The 11507-nt window shown below is 38.9% G+C and overlaps 1 protein-coding gene across 3 annotated transcripts in view; it reads right to left on the bottom strand.

The window, feature by feature from the left end:
* Window positions 1-795: 795 nt before the first annotated feature.
* IPO8 (importin 8) overlaps window positions 796-11507 on the bottom strand; it is a 49681-nt gene continuing 38969 nt past the window's right edge. The window contains exons 23-26 of one of the 3 annotated variants that reach the window (XM_021539988.4): window positions 11184-11417; window positions 10398-10514; window positions 10240-10300; window positions 796-9718 (exon numbers count right to left, since the gene is read on the bottom strand). In XM_021539988.4, the coding sequence (XP_021395663.1) occupies window positions 10278-10300; window positions 10398-10514; window positions 11184-11417 (374 nt within the window). In that variant the 3' untranslated portion in view covers window positions 796-9718; window positions 10240-10277. Of the gene's footprint in view, window positions 9719-10239; window positions 10301-10397; window positions 10515-11183; window positions 11418-11507 lie in introns of those variants that run through there. The other 2 variants (XM_021539987.4, XM_021539989.4) reach the window with 2 other exon arrangements.

Genomic DNA, 11507 nt, shown 5'->3' with positions numbered 1-11507 from the left:
CTGGTGCTATATTTTCCTGCAGCAATATTGTCATAAAGTAAAATCCAGAGTTAAAAGTCAACTACAGCTCCATACCCAAATAAAAAGCAGAAACAAATTAAATCTTCCCCTGCCCAAAACTGGAACAAAGCAAAAATATGGAGATATTTTAAATATAAATACTAAGATAAATACTAAGTATGTACAGTTTATAAGCAAAGCAATACTCTCTTTTTCTTGTCATAGTTAATCTTGGATGTGTTTGCCTCATGTTTTCTGTATCTTCCCCAACCTGCAACACAATTACAGAATTTCATAATTTAAGGATTTGGATCTTGATTCAGTACTTTGGTCCTGAAACACTGAAAAAAAAATTGCATAAAATCTATTTGAAAACATTTTACATGAAACTGTATCTAAATAAATAGAACAGTAAGAGAATCTCATTATCCATGCTTTATGGGAGTATCTATTGACAGAAAAATCTAGCACCACACCACAGTTCTTCCTAATTCAGCAGATCACAGTCACAAACCCCAAAGAGGTGCACATGTGAGAAGAGGACAGAGGAATCCAGAATCACAATGAAGTGAGCAAATTTATGTGTTTACAAAAAGCAGAAACTGAAGATCTAAGACAACATCCTGATGCCCTGGAAGATCACTGCATTGTGAAGCTACAGAACAGAGAGCAAAGTGAGAGGGTAACAAAGCTTTATCAGAGCAGACAGAGACTAACACAAGCACTCCTTCTGAGACAGGCAACCAGGAATGATTTGCAACCAAAACCAGCTTCTACTTCAGCCACACAGTGACAGTGGTTTGTGTATTTTATTAGAAGAATATCAATCACCAATGGAAAATCCCATTAAACAAAAGATCAAATAAGCCTTCACCAGACTTAGGAAGAAGGAACCACAATAATTGAGACTGTGCAGAATTGTCTCTTCTTGACAGAACAACCCTTGGCAGCAAGGAAAGTTCCTTTAGAGCCTCCAGCCTGGTGGCTCAGACAGCCCCAGGTTCCAAAGTACATACAGATCAGAGAAGCACAATAGGAAAGTATCTGCAACTTCTTTACCTTAGATCTACCTTCATGTAAACCAGTAAACCTTTTGATTAACAATGCAATGGGGTAAATATTCTGTAACTGAACAGTCTGGACAGTCACTCTTCTTTGCAGTGTTCCAGTGCATTCAACGTTTAGGCTATTTCTTGTCTCTCTTGGCCAGGCTGGCTTTTTCTTTTCCTTCCATCACAATGGTGCAGACAGATCCTTGTCAGTTTTTCTTCAAAACACTAACAGAAATTGAGCTAATCATGCTGTTCACCCTGAGTTGATTCTTTTTTGGCAGAATTATGATCCTTGCCACACTAGACTCCATGTCTCTGTTTAATCTCACCTCATGCTGACACATTTGAGTGGTCTATACATAGCAAAAGGATGGTGATAACCAGTTCAGTTCAGCGCACAGTCAGATGCACTGTGGTGTTGTCTGAATTATTCTCCTTGCAGTTTTGTTTAACCCCTTGCATCCTCCAGGAAGATCCTCATGACAGGAGAAACATGAGACACAGGGTGTGCTCTCCCTGTGAGGACAAAACCCTTGCAGAACTCAGCCACAACTGCTGCTGAGAGCCCAGTGCCAGCCCCATGGCTGTGCTCAAATCCCTACACAAAGGTGCAGACATTTGGCCCCATTGCCACACTTTGCACAACAACCTCTCAGGGCAGGCAAGTTATGTTGTGTAACAAGGATAGTATGGAGTATTTCTATTAAATACAAACTGCTTAAGGCACCCTTAGTTGTTGTAGTTGCACATGCTGATCTACATGGTACTGAGAGATAGAAGGCAAATGCATTTAATAAAAAAGGAAAAAATCCATTATTCATATACTGATATGTCCTTTCCATACTCTGTACTTTGCTCGGAATCTCATTTATGTGACTATGGAGAGTTTTCCTGATGTACACACAATACCATGTAGCTTGAGCTCTGCCAGAAAAAAAAACAGCAGGAAACTGCATGACATTGGGTAATGTCCCAGTAATTTAATCAAATGAGTAATTAAATTATTTAAAGTGTTCATTTAACATACCTTACAACAAGAGAAAGCAAACACTGATCCTATTTCACCCTTGCTGGGGACCAGATGAAACAAGTTACTATTTTATGAGACTGGGAGTTAGAATTCAGGTTAAGAATGTGATTCTAGTCCAAAAAAGATTAACAGTGCCAGAGGGCAGGAGGCAGCACAGGAGCCAAATATTTACTTGGGTAACAAATACACTCTTTAGAACCTGTTAGAAGTGGCAATCACAACCTGCAACCTCACAACCAATCCAGAATGTTTGTTAACACCTGCAGAGGGGCTTCCCAACCTGCACCCTCACACATGGTGCAGATGATACCACCAGTCATCTGGAATTCTGCTTCCTATCCATCACGTTCACTTCAAAGCCTCAAGAGGAATTGCAGTTCAATAGTGGAACTTGCTGTTGCTGAGCAATTTCATAAATTAAGTACATTCTGGCAGAGCTTCTGTGGAAGGTATCAGCAGTAATCCAAACACCAGGACCTAGCAAATTGCATGGGTAAAATCCTAGCTCTGTTAGAGCCAATAGCAAAACTCCCAGGCACTTCTACAGAGCCAGATTTTAATTTCTCATGCCAGCTGCAACACGTTGCTATGGCTTTGGGCAAACTACACTAATTCAGCCTCCCTAGTTCAAAAACATAGACCACTAAGTACTGCTTTCAGAAAGACAGTCTGTGGAGGACACATAGAAGTGGCTCATACAGTAAAGGGTAAGCATTATCAACCAATGCAATTTAACAAACAGGCTACTTCAGCAACTCACCATCAGAGAAATACTCCACTGATACAAATACTAGGCTTGCAGTTGCAGCCTGGAAAATTCATTTCTTGTCCTGTGGAAGGCTGGACAGTGCCTTCTTTATGAATTCCATGCACAGCAGACTGGCCGAAGCTCTGGTGCAGATGACTGTCTTCACTAGTTTGATATTTTGAGAACTGTGTTCAGGTGTTCTGTGTCAACCATCAGTTATGTTCTTTCACAGCCAATGAGTGTAAGTGAACAGCTGCCTGCACAAGTCAAGAGATTAACAAACACACTGCTACACAAATGCACATATTAACTCTGGATAACACACACATTTGTTTAACATTAATTCTCAGGTGTTTTGGCAAAGAAGTTTCATGGTTGTATGAAAAGCAGCTATAAAATGAGATTTGGCTCCTTGGTAGGTGGCATGTTACAGTTTTTTAAGAAATATTATTCTTCCCATATAAATGCACAACAGATGTAACATTCGACCTAAGCAATAAGATTTATTACTGTTTTTAAAGCAAATTCAGCACAGCTTAAGAGAACACTGTACAGAACTCTTTAAGCTAGGAAGAGGTTCTTCTTGTCACCAATGCATGCTTTGCATTTGTCAGTTCTTGCCCTCAAAGCCAACACACAGTTTAATATTTCAGGTTTTTTACAAAGGTGATGATCCTGCAATTCAATCTGCTAATGTAGCACATAGCAGGCTCCCTCCAGTCACAGCAGTTCTGGGCTCATGTCCTTGCTTTTAGTATCAAAAGAAATGTGCATGGCCTCTTTGGTCTCTTTTTGAGCCCCCAAAACATTTCATGTGATTTATGTTAGGCGTTATTCCAACAGCACATGCAATCAAAAGTAAGTGTCACACATTGTTTGGCAATGAAAAATAAATGTTACAGCTGTGATCAAAGAACATATTTTGTTTATATTGTCTTATATTAATTTCTTTACCTCATGCATGCTTGTATAAATATTTACGGTTTCATATTTTCTTCAGAAGCCATAGTTCTTGTTTTCTAAAAATAACCTGCTATGCATAATATTCTCTTTTCAAAGCACTGTTCTTCCTTTTGTTAAGTTCATTTCCAAGATCTCTGTGCATGAAAAGTGGTGGAAGATGGATATGTGCAACTTCACTAACAAACCTGTTGAAAATGAGGAACAATTCTTGGATAAACAACTTCAATGGTGAACAGTTCTGTGAGAAATGAATAGGCCTCTATGTTATGCAGTAATTTTACATTTTGTATAAGGGCACAAAATGAGAAAATTATAACATACCTGAGAAAAATACTAAAATCTCATTTAAAGAAAATTTTTGTTGCTCAACAGCTTTAACTATCAAGTGATTTTCACAGTTTTTGTATTTCACTTCATGTAACATAATCCAGATGTCCAGCAGGCAGCCCCTGACACTCTCTCAGGTGAATCCTGAAGCTGACACTGTTGTATTCATGTTGGAGAAATCCATGTATCTGGAATTTCAACTCCTACACTACCACGAACAGAGCCAAACTCTTAAACTGTGAACCTCTATACAGCCTACAAAGAGAATTCTAGCACCAATATACCACTTCCACATCATTTTTCTGTTACGAACAACTTGTAATCAAAATTGTTTTCTGATCTCAAGTCTAAAGTACTGCATCAAATTTAGGGCTGCCCAAGCACATTCTCTTCCCAAAGGCAGGCATGGAACAAAGTTCTTGGATGCTGCTCTAGAAGACCTTTGGGCAACATTGGGAATGCTGCAGATCTCTGATCATATCAAAAGCATCCCCTCAATTTAGATGGATCCCTTCCCAATTCATCACAACCACATATGCCTGCAGATTCTCTCTGAATTAGTGTTCCCCAAAACTCTTCTAATCCAAGAGTAGTTCATCTGCCAGCTCCCTAGACAAAGAGCACTTTCAATAGCTCTTTAGGAGGTATGCTGATAATCTTTAAGAAATATTGTAATCCCACTAAGTGTCTCATGTTGGTGCTTGCATATCAGTCAGGACAAGCAGTTTCCAGACATTTTAAAGGGATGCATCTGATTCCTGCCAGAGAAAAATCACATTAAGTCTTCACCTCTCATTAATTGCTGTCAGTCAGGGTACTGACATCCATACAGATGATGCATATTGTATTTGAAGAGTATCTGCATGTATTTGCGGAGATCCACATGCCAGGAAACTTTCTGCCTGTGCAGTGCCCAAGCACTGCTTTAATTTTCTTTCATTTTACACTGGTTTTCTCTGATTAGTGTAACAAAGGTAGTAGCAGTGGAAGAGGTGTCCAAAGCAAGCAGCTTGCCCTGTTCACACATCCTCTTCACTATATGGTTTTATGCCAAGACTTCCTGGTATCTAGAATCTGGCTTCCTTAACACAATGGGAACATGCATCTCTACTGTGTCTCACCCACCTGGGTTAAACCTGGTATCCCAGAGAAAAGAAAGCTATTTTCACTCCTAAGATCAGGAATTTCATAGAAATGCCTGCTGTATGCTTTTCTGCAGTGAGAAAAATCGATTCTCTGCCTACTTGCAGAAACAGCCCCTTGGACTTGAAGAACGTCCTCAATCAGAGACAGAGGCTCTTGAGGAACTGACCACCAGACTGGCAAATATTAACAAAATATTTACTGGGGCATATCTCAGAATGAGGACTGGGTACTCCATTACATAGTGCATTTTTGCTTATCCTCTGAGCAAATTTCAGTACAAGGTATAGGGATTTCAAAGTGCCCATATTAAGGAGTAAATCACAGAGAGGCTTATCAAACCACAGGTACAAGTGAGGGACTTCTGAAGTTCTGTATCATCTGTGTATGTCAAATGAGAGACTGTTCTACAGAGAGAAATGCAACTGATGAATTGCATTCCTTCAAGAAAAAATTTTTATAAAAATTGTTTAAGGTTTACCTTTTCATGGCTTTTCAAAACTCCCTGAAATATCCAATAACATTGTGGGTGACAAAAAAAGAAAAGGAGGGAAGAAAAAGACAGAAAAGTATTCTGGAAACAAGACAGTTAAATCATTCATGTTGTCTACAATTCCTTTGGCTCAAGACAGTCTCAAGACAGACTCTGGCTTTGTAGTAAGGAAAAAAAAATCCTCTACTGTCCTACTGTCTTTCATCTACAATGTATGATGGAATCCAGAGTCACAAACTGCCAGGACTTCACAGGCAGAGTGCACATCCTAAAGCAGAGCATTTAATGCCTCCCTGACACCCCACAGGCAGCCTTTTTCCCTAAAGCAAAGAATCTCAAAAAATTTGCTTTCCCTAAAGCAAACAATATAATTTTGTGTGACATTCTTCAAATATTTTGACTTAATACTCCCAAAATACATTCATTTCCGTCAGATTGTCCACATGTGGGTTTTTAGGGGATTGTTGAGGTTTGGGGTTTTTCAACCTTTTCCTCAGCTTGATATTCTGCACTCTTCCTGGAGGTGGCCATTGTAATTAAAGATTCTGCTTCGTAATGAAAGCAAGCAATGTATTTCAATGCTGAAAGAGAGAGAGCAAAAAGAGGCAGCCAAAACATGTGGTGATTCTTATTTTCCTTTCACAAGTGACAAAACAGCATATGCAGTTCAACACCCAGGATAAGTTAATTTTATCTGGAAAAGCAGCTTATATAAGTTCACATTTGCTATGATTATAACCCCCATAACACTAATTTCCTATGTAAAGCCACTGTGGTGCCCACAAGGGCACTTTGGGATTATGGGCATGGGGGCAACATAAATCACCAGTTATCAGACATTGTTTTATTTTGCAATACATTCATGATTCTCTATCCTTCCATTGGCAAATACATCATGCTTGGTTGGCAGTGCTGGTATCTGATATTCCATGATCACCTCAAAGTGAGACAGTAAATGCACATTTGTGTTTCTCTCCCTTTAATGACAATAGCTCAGAAAACACCTAAAATCCATTACCTATTTATGATCATGTACAAATGGGTATTTATCATGTTAAAACAGAACCATATGTTAAAGTGGAGGCCAGAGCCCAGTAATTCTTTTTGGAAGAAAACCCTTTTCAGAAAAAAAGAATAAAATAATTAACATTTGCTTTTGCCAGTAGAAACATTTGCTCGTGAATCTTCTGGGAAGGGAAAGGCATTTAAGCTTTTTACATGCCATTCCCTCAGACATCTCTGACCCCAGTGCAAAATAGACAACAAAGATTCCCAACTCCACAATGCTGATTAAACTCTTGTATGAAACATCTGGATGAAATTTGCTTGGCAGCTGATTTGAAAAGTATACAAGAAGCAGAACTAGGGAGCAGCCATAGTTCAGTTTAGTGACACCAAGATGATGCTATGCAAAAGCAGATTTTACCTTGAACACATCAACTCCTAAATATTAGCTTGTGGCTGTGCAAGCAACCTCATTAGCAGAAGAAAAATAAATCCATCTTCTACTCTGCACACCAGTGTAGAGAAGGCAAATGGGCTTTAAAAGAAACCCAACTTGACAATCTTGTTTCTTTTAATAAAATAATAAAGGGCTTAAACAGTTTACCTGCCTAATACTTAACTTCAATTGACAGGTAAGAGAAAAGTCGTCAGTGCCCTTAGCTTCCAAAAACCATTTCTTAACTTCACGAATGATTTCAAAACTTCTGTGGTTTCTGTTAAAACTCACCAACAAACTGCATGTATTGCTTTCCTATTTACTATCTCAGTCAGTACACCCCCAGGCCTAAGTTAGCAAGTGATCTGTAATTTTCATAACCTGACATTCAAAATAAAGGATATCCTGGCCCTCTGCTGCTTGACCTTAGAGAACCTGTCCAATGCAGCTCAAATAGACTGTTCCCTTTTGGAAACACAGACCCTGGAATTCTCACAACTTTCCACATGTACAATAGGCCTAAAAACGAGCCATTTTCACTGCTGCTATTAACTAAGTAGCATCAGTGAAAAACCTACATGAACCAGGCCAACTTTACTCTGTAGCTGCTGGGGAGAGGAAGGCAAAAAAAAGAAAGAGGAAGCAGCAGCACAGAAACAGCCTTAGAGTCTGAACATTCTGCCTTACAGCTGCCAGGCTAGGAAAATTCCAGAAGGAATGGGCAGAGATCCTTTGGCCTTTTCCAGAAGCCAAGGCACAGAGTGCTTCAGATTTATCAGACTCACCCAGAATGACAAAATGAAAGCTTCAGCACTGCACAGAGCCAGTAGTAATTTACTGTAGTTGTGGAAAATTTGATGGGGTATGGGAAAGGATTTGACTTTTTATTTGGGATGCTGCTGTAAAGAAATAGATTATTAGTATGTGTTTAATATTGATTGGTGAATATTTTTAAATCATAAAGAAATTAACACAGAGACAAAATCTGGTCTAAACATTTTATCTCCAATCCAAAGTTGACATTCTAAAGCACCCCTACTGCTTTTTGCTACACAACTGCGATCCCAGTAGACCTAAAGGAGGGGCACCTATTCAAATTAGTACTGCTAACACTTTCTCTCTACATTAAATTCTCCACAAACACTTTGTCCTATAGAACCCTTTAGGTTGGAAAAGACCTCTAAGGTCATCAAGTACAACTGTTAACCCCATGTTCACTGCAAAACCCTGTCCCTAAGTGCCACATCTATGCGTTGCTTAAACACTTCCAGAGATGTTGATTCTTCCCACTTCCCTGGGCAACCTGTTCCAATGTGTGACCACTGTTCCCATAAGGAAATTTTTCCTAATATCTAGTCTGAACCTCCAGTGGTGAAACCAGTCTTCAAAATTCAGGAAAAAAATCTGTCAGAAGAAATTTCAGCATGGAACAAGAATAACCAACTGCAATGAAGACCAGAAATACAATCACAGAGTGTAACAGTAAGAAGTAAGTTTGAAGCTGTTCTTCTATCAAAATAAATAAAATATTGCAAATATTTTGTACCACATTATTCAGTACTACCACTGGAATGGAAATGAATGAAAAAAAACAGAAGAGATTATCCCACATATAATCCAATATTAATCAATAATAGTAAAAATAAGCTGTCATGTAGAACAACTACATGAGAGGGCCACACAACTTGTCCAGGCAGGAGCTAATATTGATGTAAATTTAGAGTAGCTACCTGCCAGGCAAGCTACTGTAACTCAAGCGAGTTGAATTCATGGCTAAGAAAATAATTTAAGACTACTGCATCAAGGAAAAATCTGCCATTTTGTTAAGACCCTTTGACATAACCAGTGTATGCTCTGCAACTCCAACAGACACCTCCCTCTACTCATTTGGTCTACACCAAATTGGGAAGGTGTGCTAATATTCTGAATCCAGAAATTTGTATGCAACCAACAAACAAGTAAACCGAGCAGTAAAAAGCAGGTGATTGGAAAACATGGAACCAAGGCTTACAGTGTATCAAGAAATGTCCTTACACTTAAAAAATTATAATGCACTCCAAAATCCATTTGTTCAGGCAATCCATGTACAACAGAAGGCACTGTTATCCATTTGAATCTATCAATTCTGCACAGCAAAAACCTGAGAAGTGCAACTCAATTAGATGCAGCCTGGCCCCTCCCGGTCATCCAGGTTCCTTGAGGAAGAACATTTCCTTTCAGTCCATCAAATTATAAAAACACCACAAGAATTTGTACATTTCAGTAGCTGGTTAGAAAGAGCATTCTGGTGGGGGAAGCACACCACTATTTCCCAGAAAACCTTCAGCTGCATTAAATTACCCTCCTGTATCACTCAGAAGTCACGATAATTTCAAGAAAATGTAGTGATGAGACCCTTCCCATTGATCTTTGTAGCTGATCCTTCAGTTGCCACCGCGAGTATTTCCAGCAAAATTAAATGCTGTGATCAGTCCTTTGTTGTCAAATGTGTAGCCACTTTGTTGTTCTATTGTCTTAGTCTCTAAAATTCAAAGAAAAAGGATATGAAAAATCGTCTACAGAGAACACCTCTGTCAGAGACAATACAGCTCAACTACTATGGAAAAAACTCTCAGCTGAGTCAAAATTTCATTCCCTAAATGCAATGACAGGAATAAATTACACTCAGGTTTTCCCTGAAGGCATAAATGTGCACACCTCTGCAACACAGTCAAGAAATTAATCCTTTACCGAATCAGTTTATGCTACACTCTTCTGCATTCTTTTTAATTAAATCTGAATTTATTTTCCATGATGCAAGCTTTCTACACATCTAAAACCTCACACTAACTGCAAGGCAACATAAGTGGTTAAAAAGTTAGAAAACTGTTAAACACATAATAACTGATAGTAATCTTCATCAAATGCCTGTCTGCAGATAGATATTGCCTTAATTTGTTCTTCATTTCAAATGTCAGATTGTGTAAAACTAATTCATACCCTGTTGAAACAGCAGCACAAGTCAATGAGAAGACAATTAATTAGAAACAACAATAAACTTACTCTGAATAACACACACTTCCAGGCAAGGAATAATGTAATCATGATATCCTGTTCACGCTTCCTAGAAAACGTTAATTAGCACAGAGGTGGTTGTTAAAGATTAGAAGCAATTGCAACATTTCTGCAAGAGCTGAAAGGGTCCCAGGGAACTGGCTCACCTGCAGCAGTTCTCCGGTGCTCTGCTAATGTGTAGATCTCCTGCAGCTGTTTCTTCTGATCCTCACTCAACGGTGCGGTCAGGGAATGGTACCAGGCTGCATCCCGGCTCTGCACCGCTGTCAGGGCAGTAGTGGAAGAAAAGGCATTGTCAGCTTACATACAAGTTCATCTCAGAATAACAAAATGAAACACATGGAAATTCTGGCTGGTTTTAAAACAGAATCTGCACTGCAAAACGAGATCAGTATTCCTGTTGGTTTTCTTGCACAGAATTCCCACTCTAATAGAGGCAATCCATTTTGAGGAACTTAATTACATCCTCTGCTTTCTGAAACAGAACATTAACCATGTGGCCATTATTCATTGACAATCTGAATTGAATCTTCTCATTTAAAACTCATATGAAAACTAAAAGCAACAAGATTAGTGAAACAGGAAAGGGAGAAAATAATTTCTCCATTAACATCAAGAAGGTGACAAATATTTCTCTACATAGGAGTCCCTCTAGTGACCAAGCTCCACTTATTTAGGCTGTGATTGAAAAATTCTGAGGGAGAACGTGAAGAGAATTAATCTCTGGCTCTATTTGTTACCGTTTGTTTTTTGCAGCACTAGTAAGCCAAAAAATCATAGGACTAACATTAGAAAGTAAGATCACATTTTACAATTTCAGTAATCTAAACTATTACTTGTAACAAAGAAAAGGGTTTTCCCCACTGATGGCCATAAACATCTCCAAATGATTTCATCATGTTATATCATTCTGCCAAACAGCAAACACATACTCAGAAGTGCTTGTGTAAAAAACTGGTATTCATCAACACCATTTTCAAGGTCAAGAGGTGTGCTGAACCCTTCAAGAGCAGTCTCCTCCAATGCATCTTCATCCCAGTCATCATCATCATCATCTTCATCCTCTTCCTCTCCAGCTCCAGCACTGCCACCTCCTCCTCCACTGTGGTTCTCTTGCATTGCCTGGCTCACTTCATTTGTCTCGTCCTCATCGCTCGGTATCTCTTCTGCAAAAGCATTGACATGTTTTGTAAAACAAAGTTTAAAACCATAAGGAAACAATGACCGATGAATTAAAAACAATTAGTAAATCTAGG

Source organism: Lonchura striata, chromosome 1A (assembly GCF_050655825.1).
Source record: "Lonchura striata isolate lonStrDom1 chromosome 1A, ASM5065582v1, whole genome shotgun sequence".
NCBI classification, from domain to species: domain Eukaryota; kingdom Metazoa; phylum Chordata; class Aves; order Passeriformes; family Estrildidae; genus Lonchura; species Lonchura striata.
This window is presented reverse-complemented; position numbering and strand designations above follow the sequence as displayed.